Below are 27441 nucleotides of genomic sequence, written 5' to 3' on the forward strand. Positions count from 1 at the left end.
AAAAGCTCTGGATCCTCAACAAAAGAAGCACTAAAGCAGTAAATGTAAACTTTTTGTCATAAAAGACAGCTTTTATATTTTCCTCCATCCTAATACTTTAGAAGCTTTTAAGAGAAAAATCAACGGAAATGCTTTTGTAAAATACTCAACAGAATTCTGCTTCAATACAATTTACATTAGAAATTATCCGAAAGAAATTCTCGCCAGTGGCTCGTGGTTGAAATATTTTGATCTGTCTGAAAGAATTACTTGTAACATTTTCTTAAATTATGGCGCTTAATCTCTGCGGATGCACTGTAAAATAAGTTTTAGGATGTTACGTGACTTTAAGACATAATTACTCTTTTGGCGAGTCTTAGATATCATTAAAATTAGTTTTACGGTTTAATTTTACATTTATCGGTTTCATATAATTCATATACCCCAATATTTTTAAATATTGGCGAATAGCACCTTGATCAGCCGTAGAAACTTAATATAAAGCATTAAAACTTAAATATTACTTAGTACTAACACAATAAAATTACACGAAAATGAATTATAAAAATTGTTTTAATTGTAAATAGGCATTTATATTTAGTAAGCTCCTGCTACAGTTCTACAGAAGCATTTAACGAAAAAAAAAACTAGCAATTAAATTGACATATTAAGCTTTATTTAGTACAGTTTCTCAATGTAATCATGAACTCGTGAAGATCGAAATCAGAAATGCAAAGCGATGTAAGATTTTAGTTACTACTTATTTACTGAAGTTAATTGTTTTAGTAAGCCGCGTGCCTAATGGTGGCATACATGGTGTTGATATAAGATACGCAGCAACATATGGGAATCCACACTTACGTTCTGGAGGTGGATTGGGTTTTAATACTGTTAACACTGCCAAACCGGCGTCCACTCCAGCGCCACCACCTTATTCGTCTGTCAGAAATTCTGTAATATTACCTTCAGGTAAGTTTTCATTAAATTTACGTTAATAAGATTTTTCTTTAGCAATACATTCAATTAAGATTCTGATATTTTCTGAAACTATTCTAACCAACATCATAGCTTCTTAGCCACCACGTTTCTTAATTCTAAAGCAGTACTGCAAGCATTTCAATGATTAATTCCTATAGAAATCAATTAGCTGTATCAATTTTTTTCTAGTGCGTTTCGAAATTAAGATATTTTCCCTTTGTTGATGGAAGTCTGCTTTGTGCCAAGTACACATTATCAAATTTATTCTTGTACCATATTTCACATTAATCTTAAAAACAGCTTTATTGTACGATTTTTATTATTATTGTCAGGTAACTCCTCACACTCTATAACATCGCCAACAAGTGTAGCCTCACCCCAATGCGCTACTAGTCCTATAACAACGTCAACTATATCCACTGACAGCACCCAGCCGCTGGTAAGTTTAAAGTTCAAATTTGTATGTACTATCAATACTTTTTGTCAACGTTTATACAATTCTCGTTTTCCTCTCGCAGGTCGACAGGGAGAAATATCTTTGAGAAATATGCATAGTTGCATAGTCATAAAGACCTATATCCACATTCTCTATATGTCCCCAACCAAGCCCCTGCGGTTGGCTAATGCATTTTTCCCCAATAACTATTGCACTTACCTAATCCGCTCTTAATTTAATATCAAGTTTTGATAAAATAAGCACAAAGTTGCATAGTCAAAAAAACCTATTTCCACATTCTCTATATGTCCCCAACCAAGCCTCTGCGGTTTTGTGGCTAATGCATGTTTTCCCAATAACTATTGCACTTGCTTAATCCGCTCTTAATTCAATATCAAGTTTTGATAAAATAAGCACAAAGTTGCATAGTCATAAAAACCTGTATCCACATTCTTTAGCTGTCCCCTACCAAGCTCTTTGCAAAACCCTCCAAGCAAGGTTTCGTGGTTAATGCATGTTTTCCCAACAGACCGGCGTGGCAACTTCGTCCGCGACCCCACAGTCTCCTAGCGCACATTACATACTCGCACCATCGAACAGGAGTATAACAACGGCCGCTGTTACTAAGAAAGGTAACGTCTAGTTTTTACTATCATTCCACTCGTGGATCGAGTGTATTTATTCTTGGAACGATCTTCGATGATATATTAAATTCGTGTATTTTGTTTGCTTAATTCATTAGCTATTTGAGTAAAACATTTATATTACAAATATTATTTAGACAGTTAAATTTTATAAATTAATTAAGCTTTTTCAAAGGCATGCCTCTTATTTTTAGTATTATTTTATAGTTTATACGGAACAGTGTGAGTTTATACGACTAATGGCTGTTCATAATTGAGGGCATGATTTTTGTATTTGCACTATATATTCTTGAATAGGATAGTATTTACTATTAGTTACTAATAATTAAATATGACTATAGAGTATTAGATAGTAATGATGAAATTAATAAACATAAAACCAAAATTTACGATTTGAAATTTTAAGTTTGTACACTATGATGATTCTATTGTCAAATACTATTTATTATACTTCTAAAATCAAAGATTTCGCCAAGACTACACTTTCGACAAATATCAATAAAGACAAACAATATTTAATTTAATTTCAATTTGACCACAGAGTATAAGCAATAAGAAAAGTTTGACAATAAACAAATAGTATGCATGCGTGTTTGTTAAATACACGGTATTCTGTGTAATGTATTTATTGATTTATTTTTATATAATTGATTTTATATTATATTTAAATTTTTTACTGGTGGTAGGACCTCTTGTGAGTCCGCGCGGTTGGGTACCACCACCCTGCCTGTTTCTGCCGTGAAGCAGTAATGCGTTTCGGTTTGAAGGGTGGGGCAGCCGTTGTAACTATACTTGAGATCTTAGAGCTTGTATCTCAAGGTGGGTGGCGCATTTACGTTGTGGATGTCTATGGGCTCCAGTAACCACTTAACACCAGGTGGGCTGTGAGCTCATCCACCCATCTAAGCAATAAAAAAAAAGCATAATTTAAAAAAATGTTAACAATCTGCACTCCTCCTCTATATTCTCTATAAGTGTGGGAAATTTCATACTCCTCCGTCCGCGCAATTTTCGTAAAAAGGGGTACAAAGTTTTTGCTCCATCTATTAATATAAAGATGTATATTTGATAATGCTGACTTTAAAATTCGCAGGTAATGGCTTGCAATCACCCTTGGCAACGCACGTATAAGACTATCAAAATATACATTGACAAAGACTCTACGAATAGCTTGATTGTAAAATTGTATAAATGTAAAATTAAATATGTCAATTCTAATTCAATTGAATTGTTTGTAAATTTATTAACGTCTATTAATAAATAACTAAGTTTATTATTGGACAGAAGTCGTTCGAAAATAATCAAACGGCTTTCGAACGTTTGTATGTTGGGCGTGTTCTTGGGAAGTGTTTATTTGAATATTCAACTTTGGGCTCTCAAGTTTCACTTAACAATATTTTCCGAGTTCGTTGTACTCAATAATTGTGATGTGATGAGCGCCGATGGTAAGCGACGTTGCATTGATTCTGCTCGTTGCTATTTCTGTTGAGTTGGTTCTCTATCATATCCAGTTTCATGTTTTTCTGATGTTTGGTTACAATTCTCACACGCAAAACATGCAGAAATCAGATTTTAAAAGTAAACATTGCTAAAATGTACCCGAAAAAGACGCGCAGAATCAAACCCGAATCACGTGATCAGGATCGCTAACCATTCGACCTAAAGTCAATATAAATTAAGTTTATTTTCCTTCACTCGGAGTGTACAATAATTAATTAATAATTACCAAGTCCTTTTATTTGTTGTTACATTGATCTGAATATGAAAACGTAAATGACGAATTGTAAATATGAACTTCATTTAGAACAAGTTTTTTATTTTATACATTAAATGTATATTTATTATAAATAAATATTTCGATACGACATTTTTTTTTTATGTTAATATGGTTAAATTATTTTATGTTATAATTCAAAAATATTTTATATATTATGTACATATTATGGAAAAATAGTATTGTTTTGTAGGCTCTCATAGACTGGTATTTTAGTTGTAATAATAAGTTTAATGTAATTGTAAATTTTGTCAATTTTATCGAGACATTTGTAAAATAGAGTTTCCATTATTTTTTTCACTTAGTCTTTTGTGTAAAAATACTTAAATGTCGTTTAAAACAATTTAAGAAAATGTCAATTCTTTTCAATTTTTAAAATATATCATAGTGATGTTATACTTGTTGTAAAAATATTATTCAGTGCACGGTTCACATTTGTAATGAAGATTACGATTAAGAAAATAAGTTACAAATGTATAAAAGCTCTTAATCTTTTAGTCAATTGAAATCGTCTTGCACATTATATTTGTTACTTTAATATTTCAATTGAGAAAGTTTAACTTCAAAACGGTTTTTAAGATTTTTTAGGTTTGCATGTATTAAATATATATATATTTTTTAATTTTTCGTGCCATTACATAGACTGAGTAAAATATATTTTTAAAACGTATTACCATTTTTTTTCTTCCTTACTAATAAAAGCAGTGCAATTTATATTATCAAAAGATACATATCTAGAGTATTATTATTTGACTTAAGGTATTACTCTAAACGGTTTGGTATCGCTTTGGTTTTATTGTATACTAGCGGCCCGCTCCGGCTCCGCTCGGGTCTTTAACAAAAATTTCAACGTTGTTTTATTTTTTTAAATAAAATAACACTTATTGCGGCATAACTATAATAGTTAGACATATGCTGTCACGACACTTTTTGTAAATAATAATATGTTCTACAAAGTCGTAGTACATTATTTTATTCTATCATCAATAGTTTTCGCAAGGCTCGCGATGCAAAGACTATTTTAGGTATTTTTTTTACTCCTTGGGTTACATTATTGGAGTTTTGATAAGGATCCCTAATTTTTTTCAAAAAAGATTATAGCCTATGTCACTCGGGAATAGTGTAGCTTCCAAACAGTGAAATAATTTTTCAAATCGGTTCAGTAGTTTCGGAGCCTATTCAATACAAACAAACAAACAAATCTTTCCTCTTTATAATATTAGTATAGATAGCTGTTGATTCCCAAAACCAGTCACTGTGACCTTCAAGTTTTAAGCGCCTTTATCCAAGCCCCGATTCAGCTTAAATTGGGCAGACAATTGAGTATATTTCTCAAAGTGGGCGACCAGCGTGAACGTGAATACTATAATTTCTATTGGCTTTTGTATCGAATTAACACCAGGTGAGACCAAGATCTCGTTCATCAATCATGAAATACGGAGCCGGAGCTCAAGTTTTTTATCAGTACCTTATTCAATATAATAATAATATATTGAATAATAGTTTTCCATAAAAAAATGATGGATTGCGTAATTACCGACGGTATCGATGCACGGGGGTACCACTATCCTTATCATTCCTACCTCGAAGCAATCATAAGAATCACAAGTAGGCAACGGTTTAGTTCTTCCCCTGGCATTGCTAAAGTCTATGGGCGACGGTAACCATCCACCATCAGGTAGCCCCTATGCACATCTGCTTACAAAGTTAGTAAAAAAAATTGCTGGAAAAATATTCTTTACACAATTTAATTGTTATCCACATTACATTTTGATATACATACATAGACAAATTCTCTGGTATAGATCAGACATTGACATTCCTGCGCCTATCTAAAGTAATATATACAGACATAATAATATAATAATATTATTTTTTTGTTCTCATTAAAATAAAACCAACGCGAAATCAAACCTTAGAACGAATTTTGAACGTTTCCACGAAACATAATACACTGATTACCTATTACTATTATTCAACTTAGTAGCAATTTAGAAACAGTTTATTTCAATGCTCAAACATTTTTTCTATAGCAAAAGCATAGTTCTTTTTTATTTTATTTTTTTTCTCGGAATTTCGATCTAAGACTGACTAGACTAACCCATAAATAAACACGCATAATACTTTTACGTTTTCTCATTATATTACTTGTGTACAAATAAATACCCGAAAAGCAAAATGTATATTTGGGACATAAAATATTTCCTATTATTAAGTTATCAAAAAAAAATATTTTAGATTTTTGTTTTTGTGTACGTATATTGGAACGAAGTTCCTTATCGCGCGTTGTGAAAGGGGGCTAGACGGAAAAAAATCTTACGAAAAGTTGTCACGACACTTTTTAGATCCGTCATTCTGACCAATCAACGTGTAGGCGCTTATCGCGTGACATTGCTCGTATCCGATTGGTCCGCGTAATGAGTACAGTTTCTCGAGATAGCGTTTCAACAATAGTAATTTAGTTCATAGTATTGTTTTTTTCTTCTTCATAATGCCGTAATTTATTATTATAACTTAAAAAAAATTACAATTCCTTCACTAATTAATCGAAAGGAACTTCGTTCCATCCGGGTGTCCCTTGACACCTCTGAAGTTTTTTATGTAAGTCAATTATGAAATTCGTAATTAATAAAAATAAAATATTTTGAAATTCATTTAGCGTAACAACGAAAATTAAGAAAAGTAAAAAAAAGTTTCAATTTTCAAAGATTTTTTTCTAAATATATTGTTTAAAAGCAAACTAGGCTTGATGCTATTGGATACGCTATCCTATCCTATTCTTCCTACACTCAGTGTTTAACTACAAACGTAAAGATATTCGTTCAAAAACAAAATTTAAAACACATTTTAAACAAATTATAATGACAAAAACTTATTTCTATGTTAGCAAAATATATGAGAGTTCGCGAATTTTCTTAGCTAAAACAATATCACGGATTGACCGAGTGCGTAGTAATGGAGGTTTCTCGGAATTCCTCTTATGAATACGGTCAAAAACTATTTTAATGCTAGTAATACAATTATTTTTTCTGTGATACATAGTATAAAAACTTTTTGTAAATAAATGCTACTTTACATAAAATTAGTGATCTTTAAGGAACTTGTACTATTTAGATTTTAGTTCCGAAAATGGATATGCCTAGTTTTAAAAATTAATAACATTAAACACCTATAAAGAATTCTATAATTTTGTTTTTAGTTAAAATTAAATAAAACTTTTTTTTATATTATAATATATATATGTCTTATTATTGTGACTTTAAATATAATTTTAAACTGACATATTTGTTACCTTCAAGCAATTTTGGATTCGCTGTTCTGTATCTTGCAAATTAACGCGATGCTATTTACGCTAACAATGTCTCCTTTTTTCAACACTACTTACTTCACTATGAAATAGTGATTCTAATTTACATTTTAGCTATTTGTGAAGCTTAAAATTTTTGTTTCGTTGTAACAAAATAAATTAGCGTTTAGCGAGAAAACGAATGTTTAGGTTTTTGACTGTGAGTGAGAAAATAGCGTGTATGAGGTTAAAAGTTTTACGATTGATTATAAATATTATTATTATATATACTATAAATATAATTTTAATGTAACTTTAGTAAAATTGTACAAAATACTTTTCTAATTAAAACGAAACTTTGGCCTATTTTTATTGACTTTTATTTATTTCCTTCAATAATAAAGAAGTAACTGTATCTATTAATAACTGGGAACAAATCGGACGGTCATCTGGCCCAAATTAGGATTCCCTGTGTTATAAGTACCGGAGACTGTAAATAAATGCTATGAGCTCCCCTCCACGATGTTTCCCGAGTGCTATGACATGTCCTTCTTCAAACGAGGCTTGTGGAGAGTATTAAGCGGTAAGCAGCGGCTTGGCTCTGCCCCTGGCATTGCTGAAGTCCATGGGCGACGGTAACCACTCACCATCAGGTGGGCCGTATGCTCGTCTGCCTACAAGGGCAATAAATAAAAAAAAAGACTGACATATATATTTATATACATTTAAATATATACATGTATAGATAATAGACACCCAAAAAAACCTGTTCGTCACACGAATATTGATGTGGGGAATGTTTTTTACTCGTGGTAGGACGTCTTGTGAGTCCGCACGGGTAGGTACCACCACCGTGCCTATTTCTGCCATGAAGCAGTAATGCGTTTCGGTTTGAAGGGTGGGGCAGCCGTTGTACGGTAAAAACAGAGACCTTAGAACTCATATCTCAAGGTAAGTGACGGCACTTACGGTCAGAGGCGCCAACTACTCGACAGCCGAGTCAGTCAAATAATCAATAGTCAATAATGATCGTCAGGTTGGTATTAAAGAGCTTAGTGATTTATTAGTGTGTGAGTGAGTTACTCATCAAATTGGTCACTTATTTATTACATTAAAGATATAACGTTTGATACATTTTAGATTCAATAACAACAGGTTTAATTTAAAACTAATTTTACTTAATACATTTTGCTGCGATGGCCGGAGACATTTTTTTGACAAACATTTGATTAACTGTTGATTGAAGGACCAGTGAAGCATATATCTATATATATAAAAGAAAGTCGTGTTAGTTACACTATTTATAACTCAAGAACGACTGAACTGATTTGGCTGAAAATTGGTGAGGAGGTAGCTTAGAACCAGGAGAAGGACATAGGATACTTTTTATCACATTCCCGTGGGACTTGACATAAAACGTGGTAACTATAACAAAACGCAACTGACAGCTAAACGTAATATATTCTATGGTTAATTGTGTCAATTATAGTAAAATTTTTAAGTTGACAGGTTGATGTGTTTGAAACAAATCGTGTGGCGGAACAAAGTTCGCCGGGTCCGCTAGTAATATATACAACAAAAAAAAACTACACTTCATGAAATGTAATAATAATAGAGATCAAACGATAGAATTAGTTTAAATTACTCCTACGGTTTGCGGAAACGAAAAGTAATTGTTTGAGCAAGTGTCTTTTTTGTACAATAATTTTTTTTTTTCTGTACCTACATATAAAATTAAGTTTACGATCTATTTCGTGATGTGCCTACGTTACTGATAACTGATACTGATGCTGATGCTGATGCTGATACTGATACTGATGCTGATGCTGCGCTGATACTGATACTGATACTGATGATGATACTGATACTGATACTGATGCTGATACTGATACTGATACTGATACTGATACTGATGCTGATGCTGATTTGTATTATCAACAGTTGTAATTTTAATTTTAAAAACAGAACAGAACTCTGACTTTTTTAACATGCGATTGTGTTTTTGTTTATTTTTAGACCATACAGATTCAGATGTTTTCTTTGTGTTTTTACGCTTACACTTACACTTACGTCAAAATTTCGAACTAAAATCTGGTATCAAGTCTTTAAACTCTGGACCAGCCAGACGTTTCAAACTACATTTGACTTTGGACAGATTCTGTTACAAAAAATCAAATACGAAAATAACTAAATACATTCTCCTACAGCGAAAAGCCTAATCGTCGAAGCTAGGCCCAAGAAAATCTGGGCAGTTGTTAAACTATATCCAAAATGAGCAAATATTTTTTAGGACTTTCGCTGCGGATGTTATAAAGGTTCGTGATTCATCCCCTATATGTACAGGGGTGTAAAATGTTTATCGCCTCCGCTGTGGTCGGGCCATAGAACAAGCGAGTTGTAAATATGAAAATAAGATCTATATTTTTGAAGTGATGAATCGTTGATTTTGAATCGTTGTGATTTCAAACTCGATGAAACGAAATGAAACGAAACGAAAAAATAAGTGTGCCGCGATTGGCTTGCCGAAGCGGCTCCGAGCGGCGCCGACAAATCACGAAGCGCTCCACACGGTCTCGCGTCCCCGACTAGCTCAGTGTGTTTTTGACGTCCGTGCACGCTCTCGTGGCTCTCGGAGCGCCCTGAAATACTTTTATTTCTATTCAGTTTGTTATCAACAGATGTCGCTGCACGTAAATACAACAATTCCTGAATCGCGGTGACGAGATGTTACATAGTTGATAGACGTTCTCGTATTTTTCTTCCTAAATCATACTTATCTGGTGTAGGTATACCGTGTTCATGCAGGCGGTTCCCCCAGGGCGAGGCTGCTCTATTGCACTGCAGAACTGCAGCGTGGTTGCGATTATTTTTATTTTTATAAGTTTCACTTCTACCCTGTGTGACTTGCACACACACGCATTTTTTTTCTCTAATTTATTAAGCTTACAATACACCTCCCGAGCTTGTTGGATTTTTATGATATGGAATAATATAATTATTAACTATACTGAGGCTGGGAAGTCAAGTGTCAAGGTTTGAGTGGTGGCATTTACGTTGTTGATGACAATGATGTTAATGTCACGGTCAGTAAGCTCGGTTACCAATCTTTTACTTTTAAACTCAAAGCTCGCGAATACATCCACAAAAAATTGTAAGAATCATCTCCAAACTAATTTATTTTATTTTTCAATTATTATTACTATATATTTTTTTAATTTTAGCCATTCTTAACTATAATACTAAATTGTGTATTTTCATGTGTATTTATATATTTTTACTTTACATGTATATTATATTGTGTGTAATTATGTGTATGTATGTATTTTATTTTTTTATACATAGGTGTATTACATTGTAGTATTATGTAGTATTTATGCATACAAAGTCATATGTAATCTATTTAAGTACCTATATTTAACATTATGTGTATTCTATAATACTGAGATGTTACTTTAAGGAAGATTTTTGTTTTGATTTTGTTCTTTTTTTATTTTTGTTTGTTATTCTTTTGTCAATGCACCTACCATGCATTATCTCTGCACCACCCTATGGTCGACTGGAAGAGAATGCCCATGGCATTAAGTCCGCCTGTGTACAAGTTTTGTTTTGTGCATAAAGTATAAATAAATAAATAATTTATCTACAATAGATATAAAAAATTTTTGCGTCTATTTATTCTATTTATCCAACAACGATCGGAATTCTAACTTCACCACTGACACCTAACTATTTAGATTATTTTTGCGTATATTATTTTCTTGTTTCTTTTAAATTTTTTTTTTTTTCACCAATACTAATCTACTATTATTTTTATTGATAGCACAAATGATACGTCAACGGCTAATAAGTGATATAAAATCAAATAATAACAAACAGAGTAAGAAATGATATCTAACTGTATGTATGGTCTGTCGCAAAATAGATAATATAAATTTCACAGCCGGCTTAATATTCACTAGTACTATTAGCATCTAAAAGCAATCGGTACAAATGAACATAATATCTTATGTTGCTTGAAAACGACAAAAATAGTTAATTTCTTTACTCACTTAGCTATTTTTTTACCGCAACTTAGGCTCGTGTTCCTGATTAATGGGTATAAAATCATACAATAAATTTAACATTTCGATCTAATGTCTCAAATTGGGGGAATTCACGTAGAGTTAACGTAACAATATCTATCTTTCTTTTTTTTTTTTATTGCTTAGATGGTTGGACCAGCTCACAGCCCACCTGGTGTTAAGTGGTTACTGGAGCCCATAGACATCTACAACGTAAATGCGCCACCCACCTTGAGATATAAGTTCGAAGGTCTCAAGTATAGTTACAACGGCTGCCCCACCCTTCAAACCGAAACGCATTACTGCTTCACGGCAGAAATAAGCAGGGTGGTGGTACCTACCCGCGCGGACTCTCAAGAGGTCCTACCACCAGTAATACTTAAACAATACTGAATAGAAGATTCAAAAGTGTATATACTACACAAATACGGCTTAAATCCACCGCCGTTTCTATAGCTCCACGTTGTAAGGGGATCAGAACTATAGCAAGGTGTACCCGCCCTGCACGAGCTTTGAGTATGTTATTGGCCATTGTGAGGATATTGTAACACTAAAAAATGAAATATCGAACTGAACTCAGTGCATAAAATAAATATTGACGCTTAAAATCTATCTTTCCGGTAAATCATATTTAAACGGTAATTTTTATTTTTTATTTTTTTTATAGCCCTTGTATGTAGACGAGCATACGGCCCACCTGATGGTGAGTGGTTACCGTCGCCCATGGACTTCAGCAATGCCAGGGACAGAGCCAAGCCGCTGCTGATAAAGTAGGATTACCGCTTAATACTCTCCACAAGCCTCGTTTGAAGAAGGACATTTGTCATAGCGCTCGTGAAACACCGTGGAGAGGAGTTTATTCCATAGCCGGATAGTCTATGAGTGCTTATTGGCAGTAAGCAGTTAGCAGTAAGCAGTCAGTTACGTGGAACCGTTTACGTCTCCGGTAAATTCCATCAATCGCTTTGAGATAATAGGTTAAAGTCTCAGTTATAACAAACAATAATTCTCCTAGCCAAAAATGCGAAGGATCGCTTACATCTGTCTGCAATTTGAAATCGCCATGGCCTAAAGGATCAGACGCCCGGCACATTCGTATCGAGCGATGCGACTGTGCCTGTATTCATATCCTGCAGACAGATATCCATTTTTCTAATGAAATACATAAGACACAAATTCACGAATGACTCGATCCAATAACGGTGCTTTTAGGTACCTTAAGCACCGATCAACCTTCTCGTCGTACCCGACGCTCGCGGCGAAGGGCTCGGCGAGTAAACTAACCCAGACCCAGTTCATTGAGCTTCTCGCCGGATCTTCTCAGTAGGTCGCGTTTCCGATCCGGTGGTAAATTCTTTGAAATACTGCTCTTGCCAGTGTTAGCAACGCCTCCTGGTTTGAGCCCCGAGAGCTCACCTACACGTTATGGTTACGCTGACATAGCTTCTCAAGGCTATTATCAACTTAGGTAGGAAAAAAAATACGAACGACTTCCACGGTGAAGGAAACAAAAAGGTAACAAAAATCAAATTCTCAAAAATTATTTTATAAATTGCGGTAGGTCTTTTGAGTTGTCGTCTATTTGCAGCACATACGAATAAAACTTTCAATTTAATGTAAAACAAATTCAAAACAAAATTACACAGTACTCGATTGGGGAATCGATAAGAATAGAATGACGTAAACTGTTCCCAATGGGCCGGTATCGATAACGTAGCAATTAGCGGTATTAGAACAGATATCGATTTACAAATAGCTATCCACGCCTTTTGTTTATCTCTCAATCTTGATTGTAATTGGTCCTTAATTTTCCTGTTTCATAGAATTAACGATTCCACATTTGCTTTTAACCAAATTCTGAGTGGTAGTTGTGGGATAATCAGATTAAGATGCTACCAGCCACCAGCGCACAATGCTATTATATTTTTCCTATAAGCTGTGTGGCTGTTATAGAAAATGTACTAAACAACAATTCGCGAGTCGGTAGAGTGAGTGATTCAATTACCGAGAAGCATCTTGAGCCTTAAGTTATAAGTCTGAGATCTATAGTCCAACAGCTACCTCACTCTTCAGATCGGAACGGAATCGAAATAGGCTATGTGCATGATGATGTTATTTAGATCAAAATTTCCATGTCGTAAGCATTCAATCCATTAATGAGTAATGCGATCGATTGTAGTGTTTATTCTGTACACGTCATGAATGTTGTGATCCGCTTACGTCACATTGCTACCGCGACGAAACATTATTCCATATTTACTTCATATTTTTGTCGTGTCCGTATTGATGAAAAATCTACAAGACTAAAAGACTAATCAATATCCAAATGATTGAGAATATAATTTCCTTTTTTATTTATCAAATTCATTTTATTTTAGAACTTATTGCCTTTCATACATATATTTTTTATTTTTTTATTCCTTAGACGGGTGGACGAGCTCACAGCCCACCTGGTGTTAAGTATTTACTGGAGCCTATAGACATCTACAACGTAAATGCGCCGCCCACCTTGAGATATAAGTTCTAAGGTCTCGAGTATAGTTACAACGGCTGCCCCACCCTTCAAACCGAAACGCATTACTGCTTCACGGCAGAAATAGACGGGGCGGTGGTACCTACCCGTGCGGACTCACAAGAGGTCCTACCTCCAACACCTTACCTTCAAAATGGCCAGTAAAACGCAACTCCATAAGTAAAAACTTACTATTATAACATGCTAGTTAAGTAAATGTAATTGAAAATCAATACAAATTCAATTTCCATAGGATTACGTACAGAAACATTTTGGAGCCACTCCTTGGCGATGTATCGAAACATTTAAAGTAATGGCGCGAAACTATAGCCTTCCTACTTATGACGTTCTCCAAAGTTAGTTCACAGCCATCTGTTTTCTGGGAGCTAAAACTAAAATTGCATAGAAAGGCATTCTCAACGACCAAAATGACTTAATACTTACTTATTAATTATTAGCGAATCTTAATTGATACTTTGAATAGCTTAATTCTTAAGTGTAATAAATATTTTAATTGTTTATAAAAGGCGTGTCTTCTGAGATAATAAAAAAATGTTTCCTATTCTGTGTTGTGAAATACATTATTTTATTTTACTTTCGTCCCTCAAGCAGCATTAGTAATTTTAATTCAGTATCTTGTCACAATATCTCAATAGTAGACGGTAAGTTCGACAAAAAAAAAATTGTTAAGAAGGGTGGACGAGGACATGGCAAACCTCGTATTAAGTGGTCACCACAGCCTATAGACATTAACAACACAAATGCCGCCATCCACTTTGAAACGTCAGTTTTAAGTTTCAGTTTTAACAGTATTCGCTTAACCCGGCCTTCAAACTAAAGCGCATTTCTGCTTCACCGCAGAAAATGGCAGGGCAATGGCTATACCAATAGCTATTTCCCATTAACCCAATTTAGACCAATAGCTATTTCCCATTTTGAATATTTCCGGTCATTATTTTTCTTTGTATTCGACCTGAACTCTGAACTATCGTATGGCCAAGACTTCTGAGATTACGAACGCACCTTATACTACAACCACCCCTTTCAGCAACCCTACTTTCATCTATTGTTTCGTAACTGCCTTTGACAGTTCCAACTATACCCTCACTCGGTATTTTGCATAATGTTAAAGCCTTCAGATTGTTCAGCCTTTGTGAGTTGCGTCCTAGTGTACCTTTGGGGACATGAATTTATATGGGCTATGCGGGCAGCCCCTTTTTCTAGAGCTTTTAGTAAAACGTCTTTAGTTTCCTTTAGTTCTTTTGAATATTTAAGGCTTTTTGTGCTTTTCAATTTTGATCTTATATTTGCTATTTTCTAAGGTTTTTTTAGAGTTGGAAACTTTTTATTGAATTCACTCGCAAAATTGAATTGTTTTATACAGGACAATCAGTGAGCAAGCTCTTTGCAAAATACTTTGTGGTATAATAATATAAGGTTGTGTTTTGCTGTATATTTTATTAGATATAATTAGGTCCTACAGACATAAGCTTAATAGCTACCATTAAATTAACTATATTTGCTATCTTGTGTTGTGAACTATTCGATGATGAGAACTTTTTTTCCTCAAAGTAGAGTCTGTAATTGTATATTTTAGGATTTAACATAGACGCCCGAAAATTAAACATAAACGTAGTACTGCTTTGGCCTATGGGCTGATGTCTTAACGAAAAGTCGTACGTGTTTTTGATGAACCTAATTTTACGAATCGCTAAGAGACTCTAAGCAAGAGAGGAGACTTTAGGTCCGATCGATACCAAAGGATATAGTTCGCCTATTTTACATGGAACTAATTGCCTCTAATACACTGCGTTTTTTTCCACGTTTGTCGCAACTCTGGATTGAACTATGGTATTCCCGGAACGCTATGCTGGTACATCTCTCTTCAACTGATGCTTAAGGTAGTACTAGTCCTCTGCGAAAACCCTCGTTACCCTCTTCGTGCGAAAAACGCTACCGGAATCTCTGATTTAATTCGTTGAATTATTTGTTTAATATTTTGAAGGTGACAAGTTCTTTTAAATAAAATTAAAGAAGAGAGAGAAAGATATAATCGATATTTTTTTATTATTATTGCCCTTGTAGGCAAACGAGCATACGGCCCACCTGATGGTGAGTGGTTACCGTCGCCCGTGGACTTCAGCAATGCCAGGGGCAGAGCCAAGCCGCTGCTTACCGTTTAATACTCTCCACAAGCCTCGTTTAAAGAAGGACATGTCATAGCGCTCGGAAAACACCGAGGAGGAGTGCTCATTCCATAGCCGGATCGTAAGTGGCAAAAAAGACCTCTGGAAAGGCACTGTGGATGATTGCAATGGCACCAAGTAGTATGGATGAACTCTACTCCGGTGGGGGGCGGTGCGATGGTAAAAACCAGATGACGGTATCATCTCAACCAACTCATATGTAAATATCTGTTTTCTTGTAACCGATTATTTTACTTCTTTTATGTATTTGTCATGATAGGACGACCGATTGACTCAATAGCCAATAAATTAATACACGAAGCAGAGGATAGACCAAGAATATAGCACAAAAAACAGCATTTCCTCGTTTTATTCGAGCTTGCAATGCGAACAGTAAAGTTTAACGGGCAGATGCTCTACCTATAAAATGGATACGTGACGTATTTTCACAAAATACTACCTACAGGATGTTTCAATTCATAGTTTAGTAATGTAAATTACAGGCGTCTAAAAGCAAATTTCTTATCTTAAATTGGCAGCGTGCAAATGAAAAGGTCATTACTACTCCATAAATATCCACAATCTGTTAAATGTGAGGATTCGGAACACAATCCACATTATTTATAATTGAAAATCTTAATTTTTAATGTAAATTTATTAGCTTGATACGTAACTAAGTCGGAATCTGAACGTCATTTTCAACGACTTGTTTTGTTTTGTTATCCGTACCTATTGGCCGGTAGCTTATGAGGCTATTCCATCTACGCCCAGACGGGTAGGTGAGCTCACGGGCTCTATCTGAGAGAATTTGCTAACACTAGCTCTAGCAAAAGCAGTGCTTCGCTGGTAAATTCTGACCGAATCGGTATCAGACTGAGAAGAACCGGCGAGAAACTCAGTGGGCTGTGTCTATGGATTACGCCGGTGATCGGTGCTTGAGAAGCCTAAAAGTACCGAGTGTGAATCCGGGGAATCCAACAAGTCATGTTTCAGGCAATGGCGGCTTTGCGTTGCCTCTTTGCGGTCGGATAAGGCAACGACTTCAAGACGTCCAAATAGCTTGAAAACTTAAACAAGCATCAAAGACTTGACTGAAGAGGATTGATACCGGTATCAACAAGGTTAAGCGTGTTGTTTAGTTTTTAAACCACGTAACTATATATTTGTTGGAGACGGTCATTAGTTTGGTAGCTAAACGAAACGCAGTACGATTCCCGAGAGATGGCAGCACGTTTGCGGTATCGTCGGAACTCGGATAACTTCGTGTTACGACAGAGCCTAGCTGATGGAGGCGCGTAGACGACATCACACTTACCGACCAGCCTTCTTGAAGAGCGGTGCCTCTGTCCTAAGAACTGTCATTCATTTTCGTTTGCTAACGTCAAGAGGAGATTTCTAAATTGTTCTAAGACAACAAACGCGATTGGTGTACACAATATTTCTTTTAGCTCGATCACCCTATTCGTCCCAATGATGTCTGACGATGGTGTTAATAACGCGGTTTCTCCCACACATTGATTACTTCAGTTAATGAATGGAACGTCTTATCAGATTCTAAAGGTAAGATAATCGTATTAAGTGATATCGAGATTTGATCCTAATGTCATAAGGCGAATAGCAGTACCCACGTTGTTATTGAATCTAATCATACAACTGTCTATTTGATTTTAATTTCGCGAAGGGCATATAGTGACCTCGCACTGGTGATTACGTAATAATAAGCCTTACCTATTTAGGCCATATGTTGATGTTGTTGAGACAGTTGATACCTTTTGTCGATGAGCGAAAATTGGAATGATACCTACATTTCTATAATATGTTCTGTTTTTTTATTTTATTTTGTATTGCGTTGTACTTTATAACTCATGCCTTTAATTCCATGTCTCAAGGCTGCGGCATCTGAAAATCTCTCAATATGAGCTTAAACCAGAGCCACGAAATCAAAGCATACACATTCAAGTATGAATCGAATGCCGGCTTTTCCAACTCTGGTACAAAACCATATACAAGTTACTATAAGCATGAAATATAGTTTAGTCTAAAAGAATTTACTTCAATGAAACTGCAAAATATTTTATTAGTTTAACATTAATTTATAATCAAATACGCGGTTTTTCTTTTGAGCATCTATAACCCATATTTTACTACGTACGTGCTACGTACTTTAAAAGTGTGCCTTGGTTTTGACGAGTTAAACTTATCGATCGACTCTGATAGAAAAGGCGAAAGCTCTAACATAGAAAAGATTTTAAAGGCTTCTAACAGGCTTCTGCAGGAGGTCTAGTGGCTCGCTTATATCATCTAGATAGATTTAACACACCTCTCCTGAATTAATTCTATCGCAGTATCACTGGATTGGCACAAAAAATCATCTAGATAGATTTAACACACGTCTCCTGAATTAATTCTATTGCCGTATCACTGGATTTGCACAAAAAGGCGTATCGGTACGTAATATTTCGATAAGATACTGTAAATAAAAACCAAAAAGCTGTTTTAAGCGCATTTGGAAGTATAAAACACTACGATAAGTGTCAATAAACCTTACAGAGAAATCTAGGTACATATATTACAACCATTTTTTTTTTTTTCTTATTGCTTAGATGGGTAGACGAGCTCACAGCCCACCTGGTGTTAAGTGGTTACTGGAGCCCATAGACATCTACAACGTAAATGCGCCACCCACCTTGAGATATAAGTTCTTAGGTCTCAGTATAGTTACAACGGCTGTCCCACCCTTCAAACCGAAACGCATTACTGCTTCACGGCAGAAATAGGCGAGGTGGTGGTGGTACCTACCCGTGCGGACTCACAAGAGGTCCTACCACCTGTAAAAAATTCGAAACATTGGAAGTCGTAATAATTAAAAATAATAAAACTTGAAATAGAACAGTGAAATTCGTTTAGATAACATCTGGGACTATAAAGGAAATCGGATAAAAACAACTGGAATTTCACTACCGACACAATGCCATTTGATTAGATTTCCCATCGCCGGGATACATCCAAGATCGTGTCACAATAAAATAGGATTACCTCGGGAGATACAAAACAGCTGATCCTTTAATTACCACTATGAAAGGAAGCAATGAAAATAAAATAAAAGAAGCCTGTAGGATAATGAAACGTCTTTATCTCTAAGATAAGGGTATCCTGTGATTAGGGCTGATGGATTGCTTAATAACATATTTTTTTATTCGTCTCTTTCATCCTTCGCATTTTTTTAAAATTTAGATTAATGATTAAATGACCCACTTAGGCTTTGGTAATCATTGTCGCTCATAGCTATCAGCAATACTAACTAACCACAAGATACGGTATTAAAATTGTTTTCGTCTCTTAAATATATTTAGGTATTTTTTCACGGGTCGATACTTTTACGGTATCTTCATGGTTTACAACGCGCAATTGTGCCGTGAAAGTAATTACAATTATATATTTTGATAGCTAGGCAGGCAATGTATACAGGTGTTACCCTTACAAAACGGTATGTTCTATTTCATAATTTTTTCTGTTTTTTTTTTTACATAATTCATTCATCTTTTTCGCAAGTCATTAAATTTATTAACGAATTTAAAAATACTTTTACTATGATGTTACCGTGAAAATTATAAGGTCACGCGAAACTTGGAAAATTTTATAATGTGCAATGAAATGCATTTTGTGACAGCCCTATTTATAATAGAATCCGGAAAACGCGGTGTTTTTATACAATGACCGAGCACTGACCGGTGACCTATTTACTGTTTAACAGTAAATAAATAATGAAGTCTCTTGGTTTACAAGGCTGATTATCAAGGAGTTCAGAGTTGGCAGCGTTGGTTCTGTATCTATTTTTTTCTGCAAGTACACAAACTTACGACTCATAAAGGGCTACATTACAGAAGACCTAGGCATCATTGTACTGTTAAAACTGAGACCTATTAACTCGTGTCGGTCTTGGCGCCATTCATATTTTATGTATAACTAGCTGACCCGGCAGACTTCGTAGTGCCTCAATCGATAAATAAAAGACCTGAACTTTTGTATAAAATAAACAAAAGGAATCCATCTGACGGAGGAGACATCAAAAGAAAAACAAAATTGTTATTTTTATTTAATTCCGAGCATTTTTATATTTATCTACCTTTTAAGCCTTCTCTGGACTTCCAAAAATAATTCAAGACCAAAATTAGCCAAATCGGTCCAGCCGTTCTCGAGTTTTAGCGAGACTAACGAACAGCAATTCATTTTTATATATAGAGATATAGAGATATAGATGTCTATGGGTTCCATAATCACTTAACACCAGGCGGGCCGTGAGCTCGTCCACCCATCTAAGTTACAAAAAAAATAAAGCTGTATAACTTTTTTTACTATATAAGTATTCCAACAGATCTACGCTATATTTCGCAAATTTCCTGGGTCAAGATGATGGAACCAACCCACCCGGGCTTCTGATGCTTCCTGCCACCAGATAATATTTTTTTTAGGATTGCTGGTGGTCGGACGCCTTTCCAGTTTCATCAGGACAGGTGGGCGAGCAAAGGCTCAGCCAGGAGGGGTGGGATTTGCTAATAGCCTCCCGAGCGCCTCCGAAGGAGACCTAACAACTCAAGAGCAGTTGCTTCGCGAATGAATCTACTACCGGATAGGAATCGCGACCCGCTGAGAAGATCCGCCAGATCCGACCAGATAATGTAACTTGGGCATCGCAGTGTGGTAATATAACTCAGAAATTGTTGACTTCTATGATGATTTCGAATTTCGCGATTTGTCAACATAATTAAAAGTACTTTATTTTATATAAATTTATTTATAACATTTTTATTACGTAAATTGAAACATTGCCCGCGTAAGACTGATGAGAGTATATTAATTTTATTACATTAACCTCATGATAAATCTCGGCTACCTTAACAGGGAAACAAAATATTTAGGTAATCAAAGTATTTATTTTGAAATGATAAAATAATGATTTATTTAATTTTTAGTTCAGCTTGTAATTATTACAAGTAAGGTTTTGTTTATTTTCTAAACTACTATTTTTTATTATCATAAAAAACGGTTCTCAATTAAAATACATTTAGATATTCCGGATTTGATACATACGATATGAAACTCTGGGATATTTCATCGTTTACCTAAACTCTTCACTCTGCAAGTTGAATTAAAATAATTTCAACATCCAAAACACCAAGCAGCTCCAAACATGCATATTCATTTAAAATTATATTAACATTTTCTACTATCTTAGGGACCAGCTCTTTAGCGTAACCACAATCTTAATGAAGCGAGAGCACGAATTCATTAAAATTCGTAATTCCCCTCTCGGCATCTGATTTTGTGAAATGCAACTCATTAAAACGTGCTAACAGCAAGGCGGCCGAGCGTCGACTGACGCCCAATTCGAATTACAAATTGCGTCGATCTTTTTCAGATTTCGAATTTCCTTGCATCTCTTGGAGGGTAGGAGCAAAAAAGTTGAAAAATGGCTCGTGAAGAGACATTAGGGATTTTTTTTCAGTTAAATTGTTTTTTTATTGACTGAAATATTTTAAAGCGAATGTCAGAATATTTTTAAATAGAATTTTTGAAGAGCATTATCAAATTGCATTTTATTTAAAACTAGCGGCCCGCTCCGGCTCCGCTCGGGTCTTTAACAAAAATTTCTACGATATTTGACGTTGTTTTATTTTTTTAAATAAAATAACACTTATTGCAGCATAACTATAACAGTTAGACATAAGCTGCCGCAACGCTTTTTGTTAATAATAATGTGTTCTACAAAGTCGTAGTACATTATTTTATTCTATCATCAATAGTTTTCGCAGGGCACGCGATGTAAAGAATATTTTAGGTATTTTTTTACACCTTAGGTTACATTATTGGAGTTTTAGTGAGGATCCCAATTTTTTTTTCAAATAATCTTATATCCTATGTCAGTCGGAAATAGTGTAGCTTCCAAACAGTGAAAGAATTTTTCAAATCGGTTCAGTAGTTTCGGAGCCTATTCAATACAAACAAACAAACAAATCTTTCCTCTTTATAATATTAGTATAGATAAAAGATAATATCACTATTTTTCGTCTTACAAACATTAAAAATATTTAAGTGGTGGTAAAGTGTTTGATCCCCTCTGGTCAAGTATGACTGATCCTGGCTATTTATGCCGCGAGACAATGAGTCAGTCTAAGAAACATTAATGAGCAATTCCATCAAAGGTCTCCAAGTAGGTAACAACATCATACATACTTCCATGGCGGATTATCATCAGGTAAATGAACATACATTTTGGTATTTCGAATTTATTTATTTATTTATAACTTCTTATACTAGACAGTATAAAGGTGGACTTAATGCCATAGGCATTCTCTAACAGTCTACCTTAGGGGAGTGCAGAGATGAAGCTCGATAGGTGTAGTGTGAAGGTGATATTACCTAAACATATGTGTATATATAATATACATAATATTTATAGATACAAATACTCGTACTTAAATAAATACATATACATAAATATATAGATATACATAAATATATACATATAAAAACATATATAAACAAATATTATCAATTAGATGACTCTGATAACTCGTCTTAAACGCTTCACGTGTAGTGGCCGACCTTATTTTGAGTGGGAGCGCATTCCATAGAAGAATAGACTGAATAGTGAATGAAGAATGTAAAAAGTCAGAACTATGTGGAGTACAGCGAAGAAGAAGATTGTGAGATGAACTTGTGAAATTGAATGAAAAATGTATGAAATTGTGAAATTTAATAAGTCCTCAATGAAGCAATGCGATATTTAATCTATTACCTAAACTCCTCACCGTGAGTTCGTCTAACAAAACTGAACTAAGTCTTGAAACACTCCTATTATTTGCACTATATAAAGTTTAATCGTATATATAAAATGTACATTCTCGTCTCCTTTGCAGTTAATAGGCTTGCTATTGACAGCTACCTCAAAACGGATCTCATTATCGTTTAAGGAAAATAAACTGGCAATAAGAAGAGCTAACTGAGAAAAACTGCTTTTAAGACAATTTATACACATCGTGGCCTAAAAAGATAAGGTGTCCGATATTCTAATATCAGGCGATGGTACCGTAACGGGGTTCAAATACCACAGGCAGGTGAGGTTCTATGGATACAAACAAGTGCCATGATGAAAGAGTGAGTCATGGCGCTTCGGTTTGTAGGGTCTTCTATGTTATTTTTCAAAGTCGACAAAGGTACTAACTTTGAGATGTCTACAAGCTCCTGGGATTAATTAAACAACAGGCGGGCCTAAAGCGGTAATTAGGGCGTAATTGGGACAAGTATACGGTAAGTAAGTAGACAGTCGAAGGCCGTTGGTATCCTAAGTACCGTTATAGAGAGTGGTGGAGGACCTGCTTGAACACCAAGCTGCCCTGTGACAGTAAGCAGCACAGGAAGTCGTCGTGGCCTAAAGGGTAAGACGTCCAATGTATTCGTGCTGAGCGATGCACCGGTGTTCGAATCTCAGGCGGGTGCCAATTTTTCTAATGAAATACGTACTCAACAAATGTTCACGATTGACTTCCACGGTCAAGGAATAACATCTATACTTAATATTATAAAGAGGAAAGATTTGTTTGTTTGTTTGTTTCGAATAGGCTCCGAAACTACTGGACCGATTTGAAAAATTATTTTTCCATTAGAAGCCGACATTGTCCCTGATGAACATAGGCTACTTTTTTTAATAATTTTTTTTTTGGTTTCATGTGTGTTTTAATGTTTCCGAAGCGAAGCGAGGGCGGGTCGCTAGTCGTGTAATAAAAATGAAACCTGCAAAATTATAATTTGCGTAATTACTGGTGGTAGGACCTCTTGTGAGTCCGCGCGGGTTGGTACCACCACGCTGCCTATTTCTGCCGTAAAGCAGTAATGCGTTTCGTTTTGAAGGATGGGGCATACGTTGCAACTATACTTGAGACCTTAGAACTTGTAACTCAAGGTGGGTGGCGCATTTACGTTGTGGATATCTATGGGCTCCAGTAACCACTTAACACCAGGTGGACTGTGAGCACGTCCATACATCTATGCAACAAAAAAAGAGGACCGCAAGTAATAGCGTCCTTGGTACCAGAGGCCAAGATCCAGTTTGGATCGCTACGCCAAGACTGGAATAGTTCTAGTGGAAAAGCCTAAAACTCATTCATCTAGTGAAAAAAACGGACAACCAATGCTTTTCTTAGTAGTCAAAGACCAGTAACAGATTTTCTTTATTTTTTTTATTGCCTTTGTAGGCAGACGAGCATACGGCCCAACTGATGGTGAGTGGTTACCATCGCCCATGGACTTCAGCAATGCCAAGGGCAGAGCCAAGCCGCTGCCTACCGCTTAATACTCTCCACAAGCCTCGTTTGAAGATATACCGTTCTTCAACTTATAAATGAACAGTAATATAACAAAAGAAAGTCTGGTCCCCCAAATACTGTAGGTAAGTTCATATGCGAAATATAAAGAGATTTATTTTCATTTTACATAAACTTTCCCTCGTGTTCAAAGTAAAAGCCAATTGACTTATACGTTTTCTTTCGACACGCCCAAGGTTCGAGCCTCGACGTATCTTTTGCGTTTGCTCCGAAATCAAAGCCTACATATATTCGCTTTTTCCCCACTCTAAATGCTTCTAATGCAAATTAGAGATTGAGTTTTGAGAAAGAGAGATTGAGTGCGAATTGAAATCCGCTTATGGCTTTCCTTGATCTTACTTTACTGAATATGAAATTGCACTCGAAGATTTCGTGCGTTTTTCTTTTCTCTAATCTCAATTGGGATTATTCGAAAAGAGTTTTGCTTAAGTAGAAAACGAATAAGATATAAATGTTGTGATCGGAATGGTAAAAGATTTTATTCATCGATCAAACTTAACTCCGATTATAATTGAAAATGTTTGACTGTATATGCGGTGCAGCATTTAACGGTTTTTCGTCGGATTTATTTGTGTTCTTCATAAGAACCTAATAGATTAATTTAAATAAAACTAAAGTCAAAAGGAAACGAAATTTTTATTTGAAATTGGCTGAGTGCCGCGATGCTACCCGCAGTTATGGTCGTACCGCGGGTGGCGCCGCGGGGCGAAGCAAGTAGTAACTTGTTTTAAGTAGTCTAAGTTACTTCTTATATCATCAGAGCCCACTGAGTTTCTGGCCAGATCTACTCAGTGGGTCGCGTTTCCGATCCGGTGGAAGATTCTACCAAGCACTGCTCTTGCTAGGGCCAGTGTTAGCAACACTCCGGTTTGAGCCTCGTGAGCTCACCTACACGTTAGGGTGAAGCTGAAATAGCCTCTCAAGGCTATTAGCATAGGTAGGAAAAAGAGAAAAAATAAATCATCAGCTACCTATCAGCGAAAGTCCCGTCAAAATCGGTCCAGGCGTTCCAGAGATTGGGCTGAGAGACCGGGCTCAGTGGTGTAGTGCTGTGGGCTGGGAGAGGTCTATGTTAGTAGTGGAAAACTGTGGGCTGATGAATATAATGAAAAAAAAAAACGGAAGTATTTGAAGCAATGCATTCATATCACTTACATTTGCACTATTAACAAATGTAAAAGGAAGTAAAAACATTATATATTTGGATAGAGCAAGGGTTATCCTTGTAGAGCGATAGTGTCGTAAAAACGATGGCGGATATATATCACCGGGTATTTATGGAAACCGGATATTGAATAGGCCGTTGATGTTGTGACTTGTGCCGCTTAAAAGGCCCCGAAAAAATTTTACGATCCCAGATGTCTGATGTGGTAGAGGCTTTACAGAAGTAATATACTAGCCTTAATGTAGAGATGCTTTTCTTCTGGTAAGCAGATATGTTTTTTTTTATTGCTTAGATGAGTGGACGAGCTCACAGCCCACCTGGTGTGAAGTGGTTACTGGAGCCCATAGACATCTACGACGTATCTGCGCCACTCACTTTGAGATATAAGTTCTAAAGTCTCAGTATAGTTACAACGGCTGCCCCACCCTTCAAACCGAAACGCATTACTGCAGAAATAGGCATTGTCGTGGTAGCTACCCGCGCGGACTCACAAGAGGTCCTACCATTATCGTCACAAAAATACGTTATTCTATGCTAAAATTAAGAATGCATACGTAATAATTTCACGTACTATACATAGTAATTTGGTGGATATCTACCAAAATAATCCCTCACCTTTTTAAAAAAACTAGCTGACCCGGCAAACATTGTTTTGCCATATATAAGATTTCTAGGGAATTTCTAGTGTAGAAAAGAAAACTAACTTATTGTAAGTGTGTAAGGATGTGGTAAATGAGTGAAAGAGGTATGTAGTGCTGTGAACGATGAGGGAATATATAATAAAAATAACAAAACCTCATTCAACCACATAATACCTCATTATAACAAAAAAAAAAGTCCAAATAAAAAAAAATATGTTAGGGGTGGAGAACCCTAATCACTTAGGGGTATGAAAAATAGATAGTAGCCGATTCTGAGGCTTACTGAATATGCATAAAAAATTTCATGAGAATCGGTCAAGCGGTTTCGGAGGAGTATGGGAACGAACATTGTGACACGAGAATTTTATATATTAGATATATCAAATGAAAAGCAACCACTAAACTAACAAAAATGTACATATTTATCAATTCAATGATAAATTTAACGAAGTTCAATTACTTATTGATTTAACTTATTAGTTGAGTAATCACATTAGTATAGATATTGTTTGAAGTGTAGTTCGTTGAACAAAATTCAATTATTATTTCGATAAGCATCTTCAAAGAGTATCTGAGACTTCTAAAGAGCCCTCGCTCCGATGTAATTGACATATCAAAGAAAACACAGATATCGGAGGTGCTATTATACATAATATTATTCGAGGAGTTGAATTCATCTCCAATAAAACTGCTACAAAATGTAAATTTTATGAAGGCATTAAAAGATCCAATTTGATTGTTGACAAGAATTGACACGGTGAAGGAATAGTGTAATAAAAATTAAACCCGCAAAAATTATAAGTTGCATTATGACTGGTGGTAGGACGTCTTGTGAGTCCGCACGGCTAGGTACCACCACCCCGCCTATTTCTGCCGTAAAGCAGTAATGCGTTTCGGTTTGAAGAGTGGGGCAGCCGTTGTACTGTAAAAACTGAGAGAGACCTTTGAACTCATGTCTCAAGGTGGGTGGCGACATTTACGTTGTACATGTCTATGGGCTCCGGTAACCACTTAACATCAGGTGGGCCGTGAGCTCGTCCACCCACATCATCATTCTCCTGCCCTTTTCCCAGTCACCTGGGGTCGACGCAACACGTTTTCGCCTTCCATACTCCTCTATCATATACCATTTCTTCATTCGCTCCTCCGTCCATCCACATATGCAATAACATAAATAATAGTTTAAAACAAAATAACAAAATACGTTTTTATAGAAAATCCAACTAAAAAATAGAAAATAAATTTTAATAAATTTGAATTAAAAATAGTGTAAGCAAAAAAAGGATTTTAATGTAAAAAAGCGTGGGTTTGGTTTTCAGGATATTATTAAAATAATCCTTCTACTCGTATCTGTTCATAAAATATTTATAACCACTGATACCATGCACCCCTTAA

General features: G+C 35.4%; 1 protein-coding gene across 2 annotated transcripts in view; it reads left to right on the plus strand.

The window, feature by feature from the left end:
* Positions 1-7466, plus strand: part of rst (irregular chiasm C-roughest) — a 103503-nt gene extending 96037 nt beyond the window's left edge. For both annotated transcript variants that reach the window (XM_089738247.1, XM_028179372.2), the window contains 4 exons: positions 766-948; positions 1290-1396; positions 1923-2025; positions 3131-7466. In XM_089738247.1, the coding sequence (XP_089594373.1) occupies positions 766-948; positions 1290-1396; positions 1923-2025; positions 3131-3168 (431 nt within the window). In that variant the 3' untranslated portion in view covers positions 3169-7466. The remainder of the gene's footprint in view (positions 1-765; positions 949-1289; positions 1397-1922; positions 2026-3130) is intronic.
* The last annotated feature ends 19975 nt before the right edge of the window (positions 7467-27441 follow it).

Source organism: Bombyx mandarina, chromosome 24 (assembly GCF_030267445.1).
Source record: "Bombyx mandarina strain Sakado chromosome 24, ASM3026744v2".
Classification (NCBI taxonomy): Eukaryota; Metazoa; Arthropoda; class Insecta; order Lepidoptera; family Bombycidae; genus Bombyx; species Bombyx mandarina.